Source organism: Rhipicephalus microplus, chromosome X, assembly GCF_043290135.1.
Source record: "Rhipicephalus microplus isolate Deutch F79 chromosome X, USDA_Rmic, whole genome shotgun sequence".
Taxonomy (NCBI): Eukaryota; Metazoa; Arthropoda; class Arachnida; order Ixodida; family Ixodidae; genus Rhipicephalus; species Rhipicephalus microplus.
Genome location: NC_134710.1, coordinates 42,809,199 through 42,833,529, shown reverse-complemented (window position 1 = coordinate 42,833,529; position 24,331 = coordinate 42,809,199). Strand labels below are relative to the sequence as shown.

General features: G+C 44.0%; 1 protein-coding gene across 5 annotated transcripts in view; it reads right to left on the bottom strand.

The window, feature by feature from the left end:
- Positions 1-3,908: 3,908 nt before the first annotated feature.
- The window catches only part of LOC119175870 (uncharacterized), a 273,943-nt gene continuing 253,520 nt past the window's right edge, over positions 3,909-24,331 (bottom strand). For all 5 annotated transcript variants that reach the window (XM_037426886.2, XM_075876320.1, XM_075876321.1 and 2 more), the window contains 6 exons: positions 22,688-23,081; positions 18,357-18,476; positions 15,846-15,985; positions 12,353-12,529; positions 6,698-6,832; positions 3,909-4,922 (listed from right to left, as the gene is read on the bottom strand). In XM_037426886.2, the coding sequence (XP_037282783.2) occupies positions 4,839-4,922; positions 6,698-6,832; positions 12,353-12,529; positions 15,846-15,985; positions 18,357-18,476; positions 22,688-23,081 (1,050 nt within the window). In that variant the 3' untranslated portion in view covers positions 3,909-4,838. The remainder of the gene's footprint in view (positions 4,923-6,697; positions 6,833-12,352; positions 12,530-15,845; positions 15,986-18,356; positions 18,477-22,687; positions 23,082-24,331) is intronic.

The window sequence follows — 24,331 nt, the reverse complement described above, 5'->3', positions numbered from 1 at the left end:
TCAACGCCAACTGTGAGGCCTACTCAACTTGACGGTTCGTTTTATAGCTTCGTTACGCTTACTGCAATGCGCGTTGGTTGCTTGATGCAATGCTTCGTTAAGCTTTTGCTTGATACATTGCAACGGTCGTCGCGGAGGCTGCCCACAGAACACCTTGCCGAGAAGTTCGCTTAGTGCGTCCTGCCGCATGCTTTCGAAAGCATTCTACACAGCTGGACGAAAACGTCTAGCTAGAGCCCATACCAAACAGTATTCAGGTGTGGCTGCTTCGTTTGGTGTGCCCAGAATGCACGATACAATTGGCTCGCTCTAAGAAACACTTTGCCGCTGTGGATGGGGAACACGTCAAGCTAATCAAATCGCTTACGCACGTACGTTTAACCAAATCACTTCGCTGCATGGGTTTAATCCTTTTTAAAAGACAGAAGGGGGTTTTTGAATAATATGGGCCCCAAAACCCAGATCCCGCGCTTCGGATCAAGCAGGAACGAATAGTGTCTGCGGCGCTTTGTATATTAACCCAATTCTTGTCCATGCCACCACGTTTGTCTGACGCAAAGCTTTTAGGGCTCCCGTTAAATTCGATAAATAGCGCCCAAAACCCAAACGCGGTTTCAGTTTTGCGCATGGACATTGATTGGCCTTGACGCTATTTCTTTGGGGCCCCTATCCGAAAACTCCCCAGAATTTTATTGCTTTCAATTTGGTGCGTCGTCTTCATATTATTAACAAACGAGAGGTATCCTCCAATGTTCGGTAATGTTACCATTGTAAATTAAGCATATCCTCCCGCCATCACACATTTCAGCCAGTATTGATCACCCTAACAAAGTTAATCCCATCTTCCCGGGAACAAAAAAAAAAAAAAACAGAACTCGCCCTTAGCCCTGTCAATAACCAACTGGAATTCCTTGCCAGCTGATGTAGCCACTCTAACAGAATCATCATCCTTTCTGAAAGCGGTAAAAGTGTTCTTAGAAGTTCCAATCGATTAACGTAGTTATGCGGTGGTGTTGTTCATGCGAATTACTTGAATATTTTTGTGTGCGTTATTCGCGCCTACACTTGTTACCTGGAGCCTATTGTATTTTTATTGACGTTCCCTTTCTTCTGCAGTGTTTATATATGTTTTTTTTATTATCCTTATCACCACTGTTGTGTGTGCTCTTTTTTTTCCATCTTTTTCCATTTGAGCTTTATATAATGATGCTTCTGAACAGTTAATGTATCTTACACATGTTTAAAATCTTCCTAATCCCCCCCATGTGATGCCCTCCCGGGTCCTTAGGGTATGTAAATAAACAAATAAATTTTACTGTGCTCTATGCCTGCACAACACGAAGTACAGGTGTATGTATACACTGACGCTACAGCTTTCTGCTACAGCTGCAAATAAACATTATCAGAATCTAGTTTTATATGGACGCTTTGGACACGTGCCTGGATGACATTAATCTATCATTAAACATAAGAAAGAGCACAATCGTCGTTTCATCCAAAGTGTCCCTGCGCAGATTTCGGTACTTTACAGGCAAGACGTTACCACTTATACCTAATAACTCAATTGGAGTCCGCATATAGAAAATATGGCAGCTAAAGGAACTCGGGCGATAAAGATTCTATGTAGACTTGGCAGTAATTAAACGACAAGGTTTACATCCTGATGTCCTCCACCCGATATTGGAGTGCGGCTGCGTCTCATTTTCTGAAGCACCCGACTACAAAAATCGACCGCGGGAACTTCTAGAAGGCATATTATTACAGTTATGTGTTGGGCTCCGTAAATTTGTTGCAAATATTTTATATAAATATAAGCATGCCTGCCTTCTCTTCTTACAAGGTTCCAAATTCTAACAGTTCGTGTCTTCCTGAAGATATCTGCAGCATGTTTTTATTAAGGAGACGACATCTTGTTAAACCAACAGTGGTCTAGATTAAGGGGCCCCACCCCTATGTCATCCTCATACAGAAACTTGGCAACATTACACGTGAACCTTCATCATATACTGATACTAAAAGGAACCATTTGAAAAATTACAGTAATGTTTGACTATATATTCCCAAGAATTTCAAAGATCTTCCCAGTAGGTACCTAAATGCCATTTTGAAAGACCGTCTGGCGAGTATAGAATTAAACATTGCAATTACAGCCGATTCTTCAGTTTCTGAAGGAGGATTGCAAATTGCATCGAGAGGTTTGGCCTTTTTCAATTCGATTACATGACTTTACATAGTCTACAACACATGCGGTCATTCTGACCGGGTGCCTGTCTATCCGTTCTTAACTGCACCTAATCTGTCGAATGCCTTAAAAGTATTGTATACTCTTGTCGCCAGACATTTAGGTCTCATTCGCTTGGTGTGGCTACCAGGTAACCAAGGTTCAGGCCTCAACCAATATGCAGATGCATTTGAAGTGGCACCACATAACAGTCCCACATTTTCTATATTGCCGACGCTAGCATGCTAAGTCTCGCTTGGCAACATCTAAGTTTCCTCATCGTAAATATCATTGGAAAAATGGATGGTGCTCCTCTAGAAGGGTGGAAATGTCAATTACCACACCACAGTGCAGTCCCCCCCACCGCTGAATTTTTACCTACAGAAGTCTGGTCCGATACAGTCATCCATATGCCTCCACAGCAACTAAAGTGAACCTCTGAATCATTTCCTTTTAACATGTAGATTTGAGAATAAAAAAAAAAGATGGAACCTCTTCGTGGGATCGCTATAAATTCATACCTTCAGGTGGTTCTTTCCTCTGGAGCAATAGAAAGGGGCTTTATCAACAGGAACATTTACGAAGCCGCATACGTAGGGGAAACAGAACTAGTTGAATGTTAAGAGTGTAGCCATAAATTCACTTTATGCCTACACTGTTACCATCTGTTACTAATGATTTTGAAAACATCCTCTCTCTATAAGCTTGTTTGGTTTTCATGTTTGCTAAGCTGCATGCCATTTCCTAAGGGAAAAAAATGAATAGAAAATTAAGCGCGTAGGCATCAATTCACTTCATCTGAGCCCTATCGGCTTGTTGCGTTCTCCTATAGTTTTCTTTCATTTATGACATTTTTCATCCATTACCAACGATTTTAAAAACATCCATATATTAGCTTGTTGGCATAGTGAAATCGCATGGAACGACCAGTGGTAGGCTCACAGTCCTTCGTTTCCTAATGGCACGGTTGAAGACTGAATGCATCGAGAACAGAAGATCAGGCTAGCAATTGAGAAGGCGATGTGCCCGGGGTCCTATTACGCTATCACGTTGCGTTCCTGATGGCGAAGCTTGAGCGCAGGCAGTGGAATAGCCAGGGGGCGGCAGCACACGGAGCCCGTGCCAAGAACTCTTTTTTTTTCTTTTTTTTCGCCAAAGAGGTGCACGTCCCGCAATGGTGGTGCACAAGGTTCAATGAGGTGCACACCCCTCAATGAACCTTTCCATCAGCGATTCTCCCATATCTGTAAAGCTTGTTTTATAAAACATGCAAGCCACCTGACACAGCATTAACAAAGCGGTCCACATCCTTGTGGCCTGAGCAGTGTTGCATTAGTGAAAAAATCGACACTGCAGCCTTTCAAATGATGCATGTGTGGGCTTTTGACACTCGGTGGTCTACTTTCAAATTAACACTTAAATAAGAACCATTAACCAAATGGCTACCTTTAAAGCTCGTTTGATGAATATGCAAGTCACCAAGTCCACAAAATTTTCTATTCCAGCACACAGAGGAGTTGTCTTGTCAGAACAACACTCAGTGGCCTACTTTTATATTAACTCCGACAAGGAATATTAACACTGGCTATTCTGTCACGTGCAAAGCTTGTTTAATAAATATGTGAGCCACTCGGTCCACATTATTGCATGAAAGAAAAAAAAGGGGGGAGGGGACCCAAAGGCCAAATAGGCTTTCAAATGAACACTTTAATAAGAACCATTAACATCAGCAAAACACTTTCAAATAAAAACAGTGAATTTCATTATAGACTGACATTACAGTCAATGACGTTTTCAATATAAAAATATTGCTATGAAATATGTACATGTACAAACTCAGTGCTACAGTGAGTCACAAGATAATGTCAATCAATGGAATTGACTACACCGATGAAATGGTGATTGTGGAAAAACAATGAAAACAAAGAAACACAGGAAACTAAAGAAGTTAGAGGAACGACAGAATAGAAGCAACTACAATGTCATATTTCTCACAACTACAATGTCATATTTATAAGTAAATATATGTATATATATTTATATATATATATATAATATATATATACTTTCTTATGTATATATAAGTACAACACTTTTATTTTACATGGCAACAGTGCAGAAAAAGACTGCATTGTTATTGTCTCTCAAAGCGTGCTGCTCTGAAAAAAATGCTGAACATAGCTGGCAGGACCATTGTCAAGGAGGGGCGCGGAGGAAAGTCTACAACATAAATAACAGCTGTTGGTGCCCACAACACTTGCGTGCACACACACACAGACACGCGCACACTTGCAAGCAAGTTTGATCCAATTCTTTTACAAAACAAGTACGGCTGGCCCCTGACAAAGTAACAATAAGGGAAGCGTACTAGCAACAACTGAAATTCAATGGTTTATATTACAGGAGAACACACACACGCTGGCTTGCGGTCTGATGGGAAGAGAAAAAAATGTACAAAATGTGTCCAGACAGGAGATGGCGGAAACACCTTCGGTGGGCAAGTCAAGACCTGCCAGACACATCCAAGAGAAGCGCAGGCCAAATATCCCTTGGAGGTTGAGAGGAGGTCCAACTTTTTTTTTTTTTTTTGAGTTCCTCTGCCTATGGCACACACACTTCATTTCTTGTTGGGGTTTGAAGCAGAATTTGCCCTTAGAATCACCAAAGCATCCTTCACAGCATGGTAGATCACATTTTTAATCTGCAAAGAACATTTTTCCATGTTTAACAATGAAGTTTTTATGTGGCTAGTGTAATAAGGCACTGAGCGGCTGAATGACACTCCGGGCTCGAATCGCACACATTAGTTACAAACAGGAAGAGCTTTGGGCTACAAAAAAAAAAATTGTCGGACATTTCGTGGGACAGGGCAGTCATGCGAAATTTTTGCTGTTTTGATAACTCCCATGACTTTGTTTCTATTGCATAATACCCCTCCCCCAAAAATGGCGTCTCAACTTTTCTAGAAAAAAAAAAGGGGGGGGGGGGGGGGGGGCTCATTACACGAGTAAGTACGGTATTGTGTTTTGGCGGCAGCTGGCCAGGAACAACCAGGCACAAAAGAACACGTCTTTACTCGTCCAAGCCTCAGCCACGATCATGATAATGACAGTGTATCAGCAGCCGCTCAGTGCGAGCTGCTAAGCATGTCATCGTTCATCGCTTACTTCTATGACTAATTATGAAATGGAAGCGCACAACGTAGAAGCAGACGGAAAGACAGGGACAAGCGCTATCACCAACTCGCCCAATCAACCATTTTGACAAATTACTTCTATGGTCAGCGCACCCGCAGCCGCCGCTTCCATAATATGTATCACCAGCCTACTAAGACCTTTCATGCACGATGGTCACCCCAGGCGACCAACAACTTTGTTGACATGGCGCTCTCGACTTACCGAGTACAGCTTTTCATTTATTAATTCGATAGCGTTAGCTACTCATACTCTACACTATACATGATAGGCAAAGCACATACTTTTATATCTATAAAGATATATCGCGCCCACCATGTAGCGCGCTTTGTGAACGATAGCAGCTGGAAGAAATCAAACGTAACATGTCACATTGAAGCCCAAAATAAGTAGCGTCACCTTTATCAGGCTGTAGAAACCTTTAAAAAATGCGCGATTGAAAATCCAACACGCTGGGCTCACGTGTTTGAACAGGAATAAAAAGAAAAGAAAAAAAGGTGGTTACCTTGAGTGACTACCTTGCTGGAAAGAGTTAAATTACAGTTTCCCTTCACAAGAAACACTGATATAAGAGACACAAGTGTGCCTGTATTATAATATGGGTCCAAACGGAGAGGCATGTGAGGTACCCTGCTCATAAGAGATATCTCGATTAAAAACAAGAATTGCTGCCTGTAGCGCACCAGTTAAAGGGTTCAACTGCACATTGTGATAGCCCAATAGTTTTGCACAAAGCCTGGATGGGATTAGGCAGGCCAGATCCGGGAGACTTCGGAAGTATGTGAATGACATTGCCGTCAACATGAAAGAAGGTGCCAAATTGGCATTTTATTTCAATTTGCTACCCCCCTCAGAAGATTGGGGAGTGAGGACATATTTCTTACTACAACACTAATTACACCACTAGTGTAGCAGAGTGAAATACCTTAAGGGAAGCCCAACAGCAGGGAGAGGAACAACAGCCCTGTTGGGTACCAACCGTAATAATGTGCGTTCGTCTCTATTTTTTTTGCTTCATTTATACAGCACGACAGATTCACATTTCATTCATGGCAATATCGCGAGGTGCTGCTAACTTCGATGAGCACTTAGGTGCACTTTAAAACCAAATTGAAAAATATCCTGACTGAAACTTGCATCCAACACTAATAATCTGTCACAAGTTCCCACACCTATAAACTATAAATTAACGCAAACATCTTGATGCTTAAATTTTGGTGCCACTGAGCATTTGTTAGAATTACATGCTTTAATATGAAATAAAATGGGCATAAATGCTTACCTGGAGCTTGTCCTCATGGTTGGTGTGGGTGTCAGACAACTGACGGAATTCATTGGTCAAGCTGAAGCAGTGAGCAATGTTTTCTGGGGATACAAAGTCTTCAGCCACTTTTATACAGCTGTGCAAGTTTCGCACCTGTGAAAAATAAAGGTGCAATATTATTCACAAAGTCTTCAACCATTTACAAGCAGTCATTGCATTTACCACCAGACTTGCGTGCAACAGCTTATGCCTGTTACTAGGATAAGCGCAAGCCCTATATCAGCAATAATTTGGAATTTACGACCAATGAAAACATGCTAGGAACTGACCGCCAATGTTATGAGGAAATAAGAATGTGCATTTTTATGAACGGACCAGAGCAGAACGCTAAATAAAAACAATATAGCAACTTCGACCTACAAACCGTGCCTTTTGATAAGTGTGCATCTTCACAGACATTTTCTCACTTAGCATAACCTAATAAGAAACACTGATGTAGCCGACTACTGAGCCTAAGATACACCAGTGTGCTTACGTTCAAATAGAAGTTCATTGGGAAATGCATGCGTGGTACCCTGCTTTTACGAGAAACCTCATATGAAAGACAAGAATTGCTTCCCGTTGCATGTCTCTTTAAAAGAGGTCCGACTGTGACATGACTAACTCATACGGCAGGTTTTTATGCTCTCCATTATTATGAAAATTGCAGCTAATAGTACAGGCACAGTGAGCTAGATGTTATGCAGTTAAACATATTGCCAGTAGAGACGCACCAGGGAGAATTGCTCGTTTCTCACATGTGGTGTTTTGTAATGTGGTTTACATGCAGCTATTAATTATTCGAAAGGGAACAACCTAACTGCTCCAACATGTGAAAGCCCTCCCGACTAGACGTCGGTGTTCTTGCGTTTCACTAAGTCAGAAAACAAATGATAAATTTCCGTCTTACTCAATCTCTGCGAAGCAAAGTTTCCCATTAATTTCAGGTAGGGAAATTTTGTGCTTTAAATTATCTCTACAGCTGCTGACTGGTTAATCAAATGCTATAATTTTGGATGAGTTCATGTGGGTTATTCGGACTCCTATGAAACACCACCAATCAACGCAGTGTTGTAATCAGTGATGCAACAGCCACAATAGAACATGAAGCAACTTTTAGGCACAGCAAAAGGTTACTTTTGGAGCACTAAAATCCAAATTTGGTGCAGTACGAAAAAGAACCCTTTCAGTTAGAAAAAAATTTACGTACAAAACATTCAACCGACCTAAATCGCCAATAGTGAACACGAGCACAGCTATTTCATGGAAAGTAGTACGACAAAGCTAGGCTAGAACAACGGAGATTGCGAAAAAGTTTGTTGTAGCGGGAATGCGCAGAGTACCCTGGGGGGCTCAGGCACCCCGATGATATGTGGGGTTTGTCCCAAAACCACCATATGACAGAGACGCTGTAGAGGAGGGCTCCGGAAATTTTGACCGTTTGGGGTCCTTTAACGTGCACCCAAATCTGAGCACACGGGCCTACAGCATTTTCGCTTTCGTCGAAAATGCTGCTGCCGCAGCCGGGATTCGATCCCGCGACCTGCGGGTCCGCAGCCGAGTACCTTAGCCACTGGACCGCCACGGCGGGGCGGGCTTGGGCCCCCTCTGGGCTGCATCATGGGAGGTAGAGCACCCTCTGGCGCGGACCCTGGTTATTTTTTAGAGCTTGGCTTATACTCTTGCCACGCTACATCTGCTATGTCATTCGCTGTTAATGACATTAGGTGTTAATGTCATTTTTGTTGCTGCTACATGGGCATCATAAATTACAATCACACCTGATCACATTCACAGCAGCTGTGTTCACAGCGTTAATGTGTTCATTGAACTGATGGAAGCGAGACATTTGTTCTTCCGTCAACAGGCGCTTGACAACAGATCACAAAATCGAAATCTTAAACCAAGTAGAAATTATGTTCAGATGTTTATTAAATATTGTGAACTTTTCGGTGACTTTTTAACGTGCAACACTAGGGTAGAAGCAAGTTGTGCAGCTATATTTTCTTTCCCAGTCTCCGACTTGACGTATGGAGCCTCCTGTCGGCCATGTTTTAAAATGTTCACTACTGTTTCTGTGCAGGTTCACTACTGTTTCTGTGCAGGCTCACTGCGTTAGCCTCCCTACTAGCATAAAACGCATGCACATATAGGACATCAGTTTAGGGAGAGTGTATTTAAACAAATTTTCCTTTTTTGGGAAGCACCACAGTTCTCTGTTATTCGCTGACGAAGTCGAAGCCCAAAGAGCAGCCGAGTAAATGAATTGGCACATAGGCACATCTCCAAATTCCTTGGCGGCTGTATTCTTTCTTCAATATCAAGCATGAGGAATTTTAGTCATTCTTATGCTTCATTAGCAGCAGCTGGAGAGAAATTGTCACTCGTTTGCACTGAATATAGTCTATCTTAGTCACAAATTCATGAACACTGTTAGGTTCCAAATATTGCAGACGGCAAGTTGTGAGCGGCTTTAAGCTAGTCTTACTTTGGTGTGAGAATATTTTGCTACCAACGCTGTTTCATTAAGTCACAGTATATTTTCAACAAGTGGCACAACATTATGCAATGTTATGTAAATTAAATGCACTGCTTGTAACTTTTGGTAAGATAGCGACCTGTCGATAAACATTGACGTGTATTGCGAATGTCATTTCACGTAGCCATGAAGACCCGGATTGCAAGATCGCAATGGCATTATATTCAAGCTTAGTTACTGCAAATGACATTACACGTGCCATGTGACAGATGTATTAGGCTCACATCTAACGCTAACAGGCTAATGGCTATCCTGTCTTGCAACTTCCACACGGAGCCGTTCATGCCCGCTCCTTTTCATTTCATGCTCTCAAAATTCAGAACATGAGGCAGTGACAAGTAGGGAGTGGTGCTGCGGTTATATACATAATGAAGTCCCAGGATGACAAAAATTCCGGTTTACGCTTAGAAAAAAAATATATATACAGTAGAATATCGATAATATGAATACGAAGGAAGCACGTAAAATATTCGTGTCATCCTGAATTCTTTTAAACCAAAAAGAATATAAAGCTGATATTAAAGGGAAACTAAATTCAAATAACGTTTTTTGTCAGAGTGAAATTTCAATGTATGACATCTAAAAGGACAATGTTATCAACCACAGTGCCCTACTTACCAAGATATTAAAGTGAATTCACAAAAACACAAGCACCGCTGTAGAAAATTTCAAAATGATCACCTACAATTAATCACTAGTAATCTTAACTGCACTAAATAAAAAACCTTCTGTGTATCAAGAGACGAAATAAAATGCCGATTGTTAATTTCTGTTTGATTTATGGTAAAAAGAACCGCCGGACGTTACTATGGGGAATGGCGCCAGTGGTTCGAAAATTCTATGTTCGCGTGGTTACACGGGACAGGTTGTGCCATCTAGCTGGGTGCAGTTAAAACAAAAGCGTCTACAATCTCGAAGCCAATGATGAGAAATCGATCAATGGCTGTTACTGCTGCTGTGGCTCCCCCTGTTTTCGGTCTGCTGCTACTAGCGCAGTAAAGCCGGGCAACATTGTGCGCTAACCCGACGGGGAGCACGAAAACGTGATTTTATTTCAAAATAGGCCCTTCCTTGGCACAAAAGTACCACTACGATGTTTCTAGACTGTCATTTCAACAATCAACGTTGACTTATTAGTTGACTTAGTGTCCCTTTATAGATGAACGGTGTTCTTTTGAAATTTCCTGCCTTCACTGTCAATAAAGTGCCGCAGTTTCCTCGCTCATGCGGCGCATTCACAGTTGACATCAGAGGGAGCGAAAGCGGCCAAACTCATTGGGAACTCACTCAATTTGCCGGCCGAAAATCACGCTGCAAAGTTGACACGAAAAAAATGAGTCCTGGAGAATTTACTCTAGAAAATTCAAGCGAAATTGCCAGAGCGACCGGAAAACCACATCTGCACCCGTCAAAAACGTTCACATTTGTTCTGCCCCTCGTATACAAGCCACCGGCGCCAATGTCGCTTGAGAATTCATTCCATTTTGCCAGTTTCCTGAGCACTGAAGTTCGTACCGAATTCGAACTACGCATGCAAGCCACTGAAAAGAAACAGTTTACACCTTTACTAACGTTATTTCGGAGATACGCCAGGAGAAATGAAACAAGCGGACACAGCGGCGGCGGCACCAGATACAGCCGGCAGTGCAAAAGAAAGACATGTTGGGGTGCCGACTCGCTGCTGCTGCACTTTTTCATACTTCCGGTGTTATCAGAGATCGTAATCCAAACCAGGCTCTCGAACGCGTCCTTGTCAAGGCCTTGAGCCGCGCAGGTAGTTCACCATAGCGATCTACCGCCGATGCCTTTGCCGCCATGTTGAATCAGCAGCTCGTTTACATCACCTGGTTTGAGAGATAGAGCAGCGGGCGAAGCCAAAGCGGTGAAGCAAAAAGGGGATACGCTATCGCATGAAGGGGGTGGGAAAACTGGTCTCGGACAGACTTTTTCATGTCGGCCTCGCGGTGTATTTTTGCGGCCACAAAAGCGAGGAAAGTTCTGGCAAGATTCGCCACATTTCCTCCCACTGAAAAAACAATGAAGTCCACATTAGCATTTGCTGCGTCTGTCAAATCATTGACATACTCTGCCAATTCAAATGTGGCTCTGCCTAGCTGGCGACCTTCAAATTTGGCACATTCGTAAAACCGAGAAGTACCGGTGGGAAAAGAAGAAAAAACTGACGCACAGAAGGTTCTTTCTTTTCTTTCCTTTTTTTTTTTTAATGGCACCAGAAATGTCATTGGCATTGCGGCTTTGGGCGGGTCACATGAACTTAAGTCAACTTTGGTGCGTTCACGATTGTATTAGCGGTCGAATAACCAAAAAAATGCTCAATGTAGACTCTGAATGCGGGCCAGCTAATAGGAAATGCTTGTTAAAGAGCGCACAAGAAAAAAGAAAATGCAAGGACAGCTGATTTCATGAGTACATTTTTTGTTATCCCATTCAGCCACTTCAATTATTAGTTCGCGTGGTTCAACTTGTGGCTGGTGGAGTACATATGTCCCGGGAAAATTTTGTTAAGCCACGGGAACAATAAAAAGAGCCTCATTGTGGAGGAAGTTTTACTACATTAAGCCTATCGAATGCGGGCGGCAAATTGAGAAATGTTCAATGAAGCGGACATAATTGAAGCGGAGCTTGACTGTGTATCCTCAATTAATTGAACACGCAATGAAGTCCACATTAGCATTTGCTCCACCTTAGGTCTCCACGTTCAATGAAACCACCCACCACCCTACCCTTTCCTTACGTTCCCCATGCACGTGAATTTATGCACAGGTGCAGCTACACTTACAATTTTATTTACTTTAGGTGTTAATGAGGTGCATTTTCAAGCCAAAATATTTTCACGTGAGATAAACTTATACGAATTCTCTATTCAATAAAATACCTAGACAACTGCTACATTCCAGAAGCGTTACGATGGCGTGAATATTCATCAGACAGGATGTCATCATGCCACCTATATGAAAGGTAAACGAAGCTTGTAACTTCATTGTGTTTGTGCACACTCAAGAGTAATGATGTGCTCACATAACATGTAACCATATCCACAACTGACAACTTAAGAGCTAAGAATGATAACACACCTGGTGTGGGGCACCTGCTGGTATGAAGACTGCTTCTCCAAGACACTGGGCAACAGCGTAGCCCTCAACGGCATATTCACGAAAAAGGCGCTCGCGGAGCTCGTGATCCAGATACCAGCTCTGGTCATGGATAGGATCATGGTGGGGCTCCAGCTTCTCGCCACGCTCCAGTGCCACCTGTACCATAAGCAAGGTGGCCATCATAAGCAGTTGAAATTTACCAAACTGCACTCAGCACATTTGCATGCACAGTTGTCTTGACGCTGCCACATGTGCAGGCTTAAGCACTGGTTGCACTGAAGCTTTCGAACTTTCGAACTTCCAGACATTGAAAAAAAGCTTCGTTATAAATATACCCCAAAAATAACGCTTGATCAACCATCGACCACCTTTGCGGTACAAAGCAGGCCGTTGAGGGCCATGCCATTTGCTGCTCAAGTCCTTGGGTCTATGGTGAATGGCCACTTTTTTACGACGTGAATATTGAGGTGTCTACAAGGGTTCTGCAATCATGTGTCTGCTTGGCGCTGTCAGAAAACAACAGCCAGTTTGTCTCGCTTGAAATCTTCACTTTGGTACTGCGTGGGTAGTGCCATTTACATTAATGATGAGTACAATGAGAACATCTCATATTTACACCCAATCAGTCAAGTTGCTAGGAGCACTGTAATGTGCAGTGCTCAGCTGCATCGAAGTTCTTTGTGCCACATCGTACGTTATATACAATCTCAGCTGTTTTACAGCTCAATTAGCTAGCATAATGCAGACAATGACGCACACGGCCACTATGATTGTGTATGTTTCCCGCAGCGACGAGTTTCAAATGACATCGACACCTGATCTCACACCACAAGCACTTTCAGGCAAACTTTGGAGAAAGAACAGTACTGCTTGGGAGCAGCCATAAGTGCTTTCGGAGCAAAAAAAAAATGCTAGTTTGAAGAAGCTATTGGTAATTTACAAGCAGATATTACATTTGCCATACAATTATTGGAGTTCATAGCATTGTCCAAACAACTCAAATATTAACATTTATTATGAAGTATATTTAACCAACAACAATAAATGTGAATTTCATGAAGCAAACAATGGGTAGTTGTCAAAACTGTGCTGTGAAATGAGCTATAAATTAAAATACTTGTATTTGTGGCAGAAATCAAATCAAACAGGAATGTTGAGTGCCACATTTTATAAGTAACCACCGTACCATTTAACTGTTGCCAAATAAGCAGCAGATAATCGATATGAGATGAAAGCACTCCTGCTTATTTACACATTTCACCACACTATTCTACACATTTACACACTTCACCACACTAGAAACATCGTGGTGCAGTATGTCTCCTTGACTAGATGCTCACTGTGTCGCATGCCTTCACATTGCAGCGACAGTTCTATCCAGTTCTCAAATCTGCGAGGCGGCACTCACTGCCTTACTGACTTCTGGCGGCAGCAGAAATGCAGGGTGTCTGCTAGTATGGTGCTGATAGCACTTTCGACATAGTAACAGGTGCAATGGCAATTTCAGAGGCACCACCACATGATCTCTGTTGCAGGCGTTCACCATTCATGGCGCTCGTCGCCTTTCCACGAAGAAAAGAGGAAAAGGGTGCGAACCTAGCTTCGAGACCATGCGACAGGCATTTAGTAACAAAGGCATTGGCCATGGCTGCCATACTTTCGAAACCTTCAAAACTGTAAATGCCGTGATTCGACACACGCCAATCCATTGCCAGTCGTAGCTTCAGCTAAGCTTAGTCAAGACTGTGGCCACAGCTGCATGGTGATATTACGGTAGTGCTGTTTTCTGTAGCGCTGTGCTCCAGTGCGAAAAGCTATGATGTTGACCATTGGCATGCTTGCAGACTCAAGGAAGGTGGTTACACAAAAGATCCTCCAAAACCTTTTGCCAAGCGATCTTCCTACCGAACACAGAGACAGCAATCTTGCATGTAGAGGACAGCCTGTGCAACAAACTTCCACCCATGAATGTTGCCTTCGGTCATCTGTGCGCTGCCGATGTTTTGATTGCAGCGATGTTTTCGATTCCAGGGCTTCACTGACACTCACAAAAACCTTCTGCTGTGTGCGGAATCGACTGATGATGAAATCATTCATCAAGTTACGGAGTATTCCAATAACTCCAACACGATGATCGAAGAGGAAGTGCCTACGCAGCCAAGATGCTCGGAGTTGACGTAAGCACTGACACTGTCATCTGTGTACAGAAAAAGCACGACGATGGCTGAAATTGAGGCAGACATAATTGCGGGCAAGTGGAATGCACTGCAAACTATGTTTTTTTTTTGCGCCTAAGTGTTTAGAAATGCGGTAGCGCTGACCACATCGTTTTTTTATTATATGAGGTCCGTTAGAACAATACCCGACCATTGGTGAAAAAAAAAAACTGGCATAATTGGGAGCAATCGAAACATGATTCCCCTGAGAGTAGTCCCCTTGGGTCTCCACACACTTCTGCCAGCATAGCAGCCATTGTTGGAAGCGTTCTGACAAAGCCTCTTTCGAAATGAAGTTTATCTCAGCTGTCGTGGCAGCCATAATGTCCTCCCTTGTCTGAAATGGCTCCTCTTTCAGTGCCCTCTTGAGTATGGGAAAGAGCCAAAAGTCCCAAGAAACCATAGTACGAAGCCTGCTGAACTACAGGAGTTTTTCGCCAAAAAAGTCTGAAACAAGTGTGAGGAAGCCATCTTGCACTTCCAAATGGTTTCCACTTGGCTATCACCCAGTTTCTGGCAAAATTTGATGCAAGGTGCCGCTCCAGTAGCTTTGTCATTTTTCTTGCAATGAAAAACAGATGGGAGCACTACACACTACCTCACTCAAATCCTGCATCCCAGCGACTGACACTATTGGCAGGGGGGAAAAAATTCAAGATAGTGAAAAGGTTCAAGATCGGCAGATGCAAGCGTGCTCTTTTCAAGTCTATCAGGTGCTCGAAAAAAAAATTAAGGTGGGTACTTTTTTAACTGACCTCATAAATGGCTTTTTTGAAAGCCACCTATAGAATGCATTTGCTGAATAGCAATGAGAATCACGTATTCCTGCCGTGACCCTCTCGGTCAGCACAAAATACCTATTAAAAAGTGTTTTCGCTTCAATTCGTGTGTTTTCGATTGAACTCGTTTTTCCGGATGCTTTCGCCATCCCTGGAGGGTCCAGGAATTACGACCATCTGGCGTTTTTTAGCATGTACTGACAGTGCACAGTACACAAGCACAGTACACAAGCTTTCAGCATTCAGTTGCATCAAAATGTGACCCTGGCATCCAACCTGGCTTTTGGGGCCGGTAGTTGAGCACTATAAACACTGCGTTGCTACAGCACATAATAGTGGCATCACTACAGTCTACTGTAACTAAAAGCAACAGAAGAGCACAGTACAAACGCTGCTTCTAAACACGGTACACTTTGCATTAGCAAAAGCAAATTATACACAGAGTGGTAACCTTGTAAGCATGGAGACGTGACTTGCCTTATTAAGCAGATCTCTGATCTTGTCAGCATCACGGGCATTGTAGATATGCCAAAGAGCACCTGGTTTGGCATTCTTTTCTCTCACCCTCTTTCGTGTAAGGGCATCACATGCGCCTTCATCAATTGCGTTCAGTGCAGCTGAAAAAAGTTGAAGGTATGTTTGTTAGTAATGTGGCCAATAACTACAATAAAACTCCGTTAATTCGGACTTCACATGACCGGAAAGAATGTCCGAATCAACCGAGAGTACGAATTATCGTGAGTACGAACAAAACACTTGAAAATGTCTCCTACACCATAAGATTTATTTCTTAAAAAAAGTCTGATCGAGGTTTTCTTCGCGGATGCAATGTGCGACGAAGTCACAATTTTGTGAAGTTTCTGCAGGTGGCTTAGTCTGCGCACACTGTCCGAGCAAAGCATGCATATGTCCTCCAAAATGGCCAACGCATGCGCAGCCTCCGTCATAGTGGGGCATGGATGCTTGTCAGCACACTTACGTCCTCATCAGCTGATTCCCCTTCGCCGTCCGTCTTAAGACTCCGGCGACGATATCGCTGCCGGTCACTGTGCCGGCCACGGCAACATCGCTGTCGACTGAATAATTGCTGTTGACTGAGCAAAGCAATCGCCCAGGGTCACATCAGCTGGCATAATGCTGACAGAGAGGCCGTCTTACTCTTCGACGGTTTCTTCAGAGGCCACCACCCCCGGATCAGCAGCGTCGTGCCCCAAGCGGCTATGCCTAAAGGAGTTTGCGACTACTGCAGGCGGTGTGTTGTTCCACACATATGTCGGCATGTGAATTGTGCTTAGCAGGTTTACTTCGTACCGCTTGTATGACTCGATGCAGAGCAACACCCACTTGAGTACCTGCGTCGATAGCGGCTTTTCACGAAATAGACGATTCCCTGGTCCATCAGCTGCAGAGAAGCCGTGCTCAAAGGCAGGAATAACAGTTCAAGGTTCTCGAGCCCAGACCCCTTCGTGTGCGCACTACAGTTGTCTAGCACGAACACTTTCAGAGCCTTGGCCACAAAGCGGAAGTCGAGCTGACGCAGCCAGGTTTGAAAGAGTTCGGCAGTCATCCAAACCGTTCTGTTGAACCGGTAGTCGACAGGCAGCTGCTTAATATTCTTCAAACATCTTGGCTTCGCAGCCTTCCCGATCACTAGCAGCGGCAGCTGCTCTGTGCCGGTCATCTTAGCAGCCAGAAGAACAGTCACGCGCTCTTTACTTCGTTTTCCACCAACGCATGGGTCCCCCTTCAACGCGATTGTCTTGTCAGGCAGAGCCTTATAAAACAACGCCGTTTCATTAGCGTTGAAAATGCTATACGGCTTGTACGTAGAAAGGCGTACGGATGGTCCAAAACGCCAGTCCCGCACAACACTTTCGTCAACTGCACCTCTTTCACCACACACAGTGCAGAACACTAGCCCGTGTCGCTTCTTGAAGCGGTCGAACCAGCCTTCAACGCATTGAAGGAGTCAATGTTCATGGTCACCACGAACTTCTCTGCTTGTGCACAGATAAAGGGGTCGCTCAAGGGCAATCTAGCGCTACAGCGCTTCTTGTAGCTTGGGATGCACTACCGTTCGAAGCCTCTACCTTTGGTCGCCAAACATGTCCCGATCATACGCTTGCATAATCTGTTCTTCGTTCTTCACTTAAGTGCACAGCGTGCTTTTCTTCACATTGAACTTTCCCATCGCTTCTTTTCGAGATGCTCCCGCTGGCAACGCCTTCAATATTTTCACCTTTGCAGCCAAAATGTTTGCTGCGTACTTCGCTGCGGGATTTGGGGCGGTTGAGGCCGTAGGATACGGAGGAAAGCCATCCCGGCATAGCTCGCGTGGTGGTCACGCGCGCGCACTAAGTAAACACAAACACACACACAACAAAATACGCACGGTTATAAAAAAGAAATAAAAACCGGCAAACAGTAAAACTGCAGATGGCAATCACGTACCGATAAATATTTAGAGCACTCTAGAGGTGAGCAATTCAACTCAACCATCACGCAAACGTGTTTGACATGCAAGAAAAAAGGAAAGGCAAATCTGTAGGTTGCCGCTTGCTGATGGTAGGACAGTAGGACTGCATGCACTGCCTTCCATTTTAATTTTTTAAACCACCATGTGTGTTTTTTTTTTGGGGGGGGGGGGGGGGGCGGGGTGCTCGCAGGATGTACCACCCATGGACGAAGTGAAGTTTTGAATCTCGGAGGCTGCAATCCGATCCCAAAGTTGTTAAGGTGCACGGTCGATTAAGGCCGGCAGAATCCGCTGCTGCTTCCCCGTCGCGACTCGACCGCGGTCGGCCGTTCGAATTAAACGAAAAACGGCTGAATCAGTCCAAATTAATGAGAGGTTTTAGTCATCGAAAAATGTATATTTTGGATGGGACCAGACGCCGTGACGGAATCAACCGAAATCCCAAATTAACGGGGGTCAAATTAACGAGATTTCACTGTATAGCAGGCACTTAACAAAACTGGCAGAAGTACCATTGATGTGCTCTTCGTCCTTCCCATCCTTGGGAATTCCAACATAAACCATAACATTCACAGCATCGCTGACATCCAGATGTAGGTTGGTAGTGCCTTTATTCGGGTAAAGCGCAGAGCCTGCAAGCACAGAAACAATGCGAGTTAAAGCCACAGGGCAAAACAACTGAAAAGTTGCTAGTTCAATAGAGAAAGCAAATAAAACAACCACGACAAGAACAATGTTTCACTCTACAGTTCTGTTTGCACACAGAAGTCTAGATGCGATTGTGTGCTTAAGGGGGCACATTTCTTCAGTGATCTTGATCAAACTGCACTGGATTATGCAGTTTGTTCTGCTGATTTAAAATATTTATTGGTTTTCCTGTCGCTCATCTTGTTCCTGAGGTAACTTAAGTTCACCCCCTATTGGTTAAGGCAGCCATAGAAAGAAAGTGCTTAATTAGAAGTGATATTTAGGATATGCCAACATACACTAATGACTACAGATTGAAAGTATGCAAGAGTTTTTTTTTTTTTGGGGGGGGGGGGGGGGGGCCTTTCTTGGTTATTTTACAGCAAAATGAACTATCCATTTTCAAAATCAGTCGGAATTGTGGTACAATTTTGATGAGTAATTCATTGAAAAGGCTTGCGCTCTAAATTCTGCTGCTATACTTGCATTCTACGCACATACAGGTTTCCATTGCATTGTTCTACCTGCCCTAGCTGCAGAGATATTGAGGCCTGGAAGTTGAACAGTCGTGAAATTACTTTTTTGAGAAAAATGGAAAAAACGAACACACAGCTTATTCGAAAAGTAACAATCGTGGTGCGCATGTTTTGCAATCCTCATAAATGTGCTCATAAATTAATTGCAGAGCTTCTAACATAGGTCCATGCAAACTATAAAGAAGCCTTGAAGTCGGTTTCTTATTTTTTTGCAGGTTCTGCATGTTAACAGCACTGAGAATCTGGACAATTAGAATGACATTACAAAAAAACTACCACTTCCTCGTGTCGTTTGGCAGAGATATAGAAAAATAGTTGCAGAAACCAAATATGTCATTTTTAAAAAATGAATTTTTTTATCACTTTTTGGTCCCAAAGACCAGTCTGCTCCCTTAAAAAGAGTACAGAGTAAATATTACTTTCAGTAACTTTGCAGTGTAATATAAAAATGTAGAATTAATGTGGAATTCGTAAAGTAGATTAAAACTTCGAGGATTTGAACTAGTATAGCTTCCTGGCACGAAATAATGCAAACTAATGGGCCAAGTACCAGTCCAACTACTTTGTTGTCTAGTCAATTCGTGCTGTTTTTTGCAATGAAGTATTAATCTCAGAGAAGCTTAAGACCTGATAGCCGCGGTAATGCAACAGTTATAAAAGAGTGTTCTTCTTGGCCGCCTGTCTAACAACCCATTTGCACATAGTGTTTAATGAGCATGGTGTTGGCTTGCACGGATACATCTCACTCGATGGCAGTGCAAACAAGTGATCAACAGTACAACGTGATCAAATGAATTTCTTCAGGTTTTTTTTTTTTCTTATATCAGCTGTCGCATCAAATGGCTGAGATCAAGAAATTCCAGCAGAGACCATTTCAGGACAATACCGGTTCACTGGGCCTTTGGAAGCACTGCAGATCACTTGCAGGATAAGATACTTGCACCACCTTTTGCCAACTTTGCTACTGCCCGACCCCTCAAGACTGTACCAACTAGACTGTACCAACTACCGTACAGTGCAGAATATAGTATTCTAAAAGAACTTGTTGTTAGGCTAGTTGGTAGAGCATTTCGAAAAGTTAATTCGAGCGCGAAAACTTGACACGATCACTCACACACGCACACACCCATGCATCAAACACACACAGAGCCCACAAGGCGCTGCGGGTGTTTGATGCATGGGTGTGTGCGTGTGTGAGCGATCGTGTCAAGTTTTTGCGCTCGAGTTAACTTTTTGAAATGCAGAATATAGGTTGAGATACCGGCCCTTGGCACAAACAGAGTGATAATCTGGCAACAGGTAGTGTCGCATGCATCTTGGACGTCAGCATGGCCTCCTTGGGCCGACACTTGATGCGTTCTCTGTGGACGCCACTTTTCTTTTCTTGTTCATTAAGTGTTCCTAGCGAGTGGCGACCTTCCTTTGGGGCCAGCTATGTATACCGAGACGCGGCGCGAGTTCACCGCTGCGTTTAAAAGAAAAGTTATTGAATTCGTGAAAGCGAATGGCAACATGGCGGCACAGCAACAATTTGGAGTGTCCGAGAAAAGCGTCAGGTAATGGCGCAACGAAAAATCCACACTGTCGGTATTTAACGAGCGGAAGACGTCGTTTTGCGGTCGCCAAGCTGTGCACCCCGAACTCGAGGACAAAGTGGCGGATTTCATCCAAAAGTATTCTGCCAGGTCCTTGCCAGTGAATGCGGAGCTCATTCGCACAAAAGCCGTTGAGCTCGCCCATGAAGCCGGTCTGTCGAGGAAAAACTTCAAGGGGTCCATTTATTGGGTTCGCCACTTTATGCGACCCAAAAGATTTGCTCTTCAATGGCACACGTCAACCTGCCAAAAGCTGCCCGAGATGTACGAGGACAAGGTGACTCAACTCTACGTGAACAGCCTCCGGCTACAGCATGGCTACATGTTAGGCCAGATCGGGAACGCAGACGAAACACCAGTGTGGTTCAACATGCCGTCGTCCACGGCAGTCTGAACACGAGGCAAAAGAAGTGAAGCTTTTGTCGATCGGAAGCAAGCATTTACGCTTCACTTTTATGCTTTCCTGCACAGCCGACAATAGCGAATTGCCCCCTTTCATCATCTTTAAGGGGAAGACGATGCTGAAGGCCTTCCCGCGGGATGTCGTCGTCCGCTGAACGAAAAGGAGTACATGAACGAGGCCATAATTTGCGAGTAGATCCACACAGTGTGGAACCGGCGACCCGCAACCCTTCTGCAGCACCGGGACAGACACATGTTATATGCATTTCACGGGCACTTGACGGCATTGGTAAAAAAGATACTTTGCGAAGGGAAGACCGCTTGTAGTCATTCCAGGAAGGCTGACTACAGCACTGCAACTGCTGAACGTCATCCTTGACAAGCCTTTTAAGGACCGTGTGCATGTGTTGTACACTGAATGGACGGCTGGCGACAACCAGCGGACCCTGACCGGCCGGCCGCGCAGGACGCCTCTCGCGACAGTTTATGGTTGGGTCCTTGAGGCATGGAGGACTCTGCCTGAAGAAATGGTGGTGTGCGCATTCAATAAGTGCTGCATCAGCAACGCTCTAGACGGCACCGAGGACGACATGTTATGGGAGGCGGCTAGTGAAAGGTTGTCATCCTCGGAGGAGAGCTCCGACAGCTCGAGGCACTGAATAAAGTCAATCATTGCACAATTCCACGTTTTTCTTTTTTCACTGGTGAAGGTAAGAGAGGCGATTTATATTCCGCCTCGACCAGTATTCCACATTAAGAGGTAAAACAGCAGCCCCACGCTTCACTTGCAACCATCTCCCATCCGCTCTCTCCTGCTCAGTACAGTTATCAGTACGTACTGTTCTTATGCTTGAGACCACTAACAGACCTCGAACAGACTGCGACGGCAACATTGTCAACAAGCTTTTGCTCGGAGCATCCCTGCGTCAGTAATACGTTACAGCTGGAAGCAAGGTGAGACTAGTCACAAACAGCCAAATTTCACAAGAAATAATTTGAGTTACTGTTGCAATGCCTGGATCAATCTGATTCACATATTACTGCACTGAAGTAAACCAAGAAATTGCTTTTTCTGTTCCTCCTTTGTGATGATTACTTACTTGTTAGCTATGTATCACCTAGATAGTGTGGCTGCAGGGTTCTTGCTATGATGGCTATGCCTTACTTCAAGATACTGTGCATCTAATGCCATGATTGGAGAAACTGTACAGGACACTCAGGATTTGTGCCAGCTAGCAGTGCAAACGCTGCGAGGTTGTGACGGTCTTATTAAGAAAAGGTGCGCATCTGGCGTTACTGACTATTTCAGGCATTTGAACATTCTTTGCATGCTGCAGTTCTATAAGCAGCGGTGGCATGCACAGAGGAAGTGTTCCTACCTGTTACTTCTTTGTTAGCAAAGCTGCACTCACAAGGCACACAAGTGTTCACCATGGGTAAAAATATATAGGTACCAAGCTTGTGCAGATAGACCCAACTGCTATTTCCAAATTATGGTATAGTGAGGACCGTTTTGTGTTTACAATGTGCCAAGTCTTATGTTAAACCCCTTCCTCAAAGGCTTCACACATACACACACCACGATGACAGAACAAAGATGTAAAAAAAAAAGAATGAACGTACCATAGGCATTGTACATCTTAGGCCCAAGGTCCGGCCTAACAAAACATTCCGGCAGCCGCCCAGCCAAGTTGAAAACTCCATCTCGGTGAGTGTACTCTGGTAGTGGCAACACCTTCATGAGATCATTGAACCTGCTGGGCAGCATGTCGCTGAAGTCGTCACCAGGTGGCCAGTCCTTCAGCTTCAGCAGCATAAATTCTCCATCTTCATCTTTCATGCGCTTGCCAAAGTTCTCAAAGCCTTCCCAAAACTTCCGCATTGGCTGGTTTGGAAGGATGCTGCCATTTCGGCAATTCACCAGGTCATTTCGCACTTCACCAAAATCTCGGCAAAAACCGTCGGGGTGCCACAGTGACATATTCAAGTTCTTGCAAACATCAGTGACCAGCACAGGCTGCAAAAGAAGCAGAAAACAATTTGATTTACCATTATTACCATATTCCAAATATTACCTTCATGCACTGCAATACTGCAAAACATTGCATTTTATCTTATACTACATAATGACCATTACAAAGCTTCAATAGAAAGCAAAAATGAGAAAAAATTTTGAATTTATGATGCCCAACACTTACAGAACCCCTGCTATATCTAACACTACTTTGTTCAGATATTGTGCAAGCAGCTTCTTGAACAAAACTGATAAAGATAGCTGCCAACCACACTACACAACTGCAAAAAGCCAATGAAACCTTTTGATGATAATATGTGGGGTTCAACGCCCTAAAATCATCATGTGATTATAAGAGACGCCGTAGTGGAGGGCTCCGGAAATTTTGACCACCTGGGGTTCTTTAACGTGCACCGACATCTGAGCACACAGGCCTACAGCATTTCTGCCTCCATCGGAAATGTAGCCGCCGCAGACGGGATTCGATCCCGCGACCTGCGGGTCAGAGTACCTTAGCCACTAGACCACCGCAACGGGGCCCAATGAAACCCCTTACTACGGTGTCATGTTTGCACAAGCATGCTCATTCATTTTAGTGTTCCATAGAAGCAAGGCCTACAGCGACTTCTTTGGTTGCATATGTCAAGATTACCTTGAAATAACACCAGCCCTACTATTGATGAATCAACGAGCAGCATTGATCGAGGCAAGCAAAGCAAGAAATTCAGCAATTATGACTGGCAGATGCACTGTCCATACTTTCATCGCATTAACAAACCCTTTTTCTTTCTTTAAGGGGAGACGCGGGTCGAAAAGTCGCGTTTTTTTTCCAAATTTCACCTTTTCTGTTTTTTGTTGCTTTATCATCTTTATACATTATATTTTGACATCTGAAAATATCACAGCGAAATAAGCATCAGAAGTCAGTGAAAAACGCGTCTGAGTGAGCGGCAGTGACGCGCGGCATCACGAAATTTACACAAAACGGGCTGCTGTTCGCGTGCTCGCGGGGCCGCGAAGAGAGCTGTCCGCCATATTGCGGCCGCTGGCTCGTGTAGAGTTGTCCTTACTCTCCACGATCCCGGTTCTTGAAGTCTCGTACGTTCACGAAAAATCTAAAAAAAAAGCAACAAAAACAGTCTTTTCCCGCCGTTTCAAACCGCGCGCCACTAACGCAGGGCCGCCATTGGCTGACAGCACCCGTGTTTTCTTGCCGTAGTTCGCTTCACTGTTTTCCGGAGTTATTTTTCGCT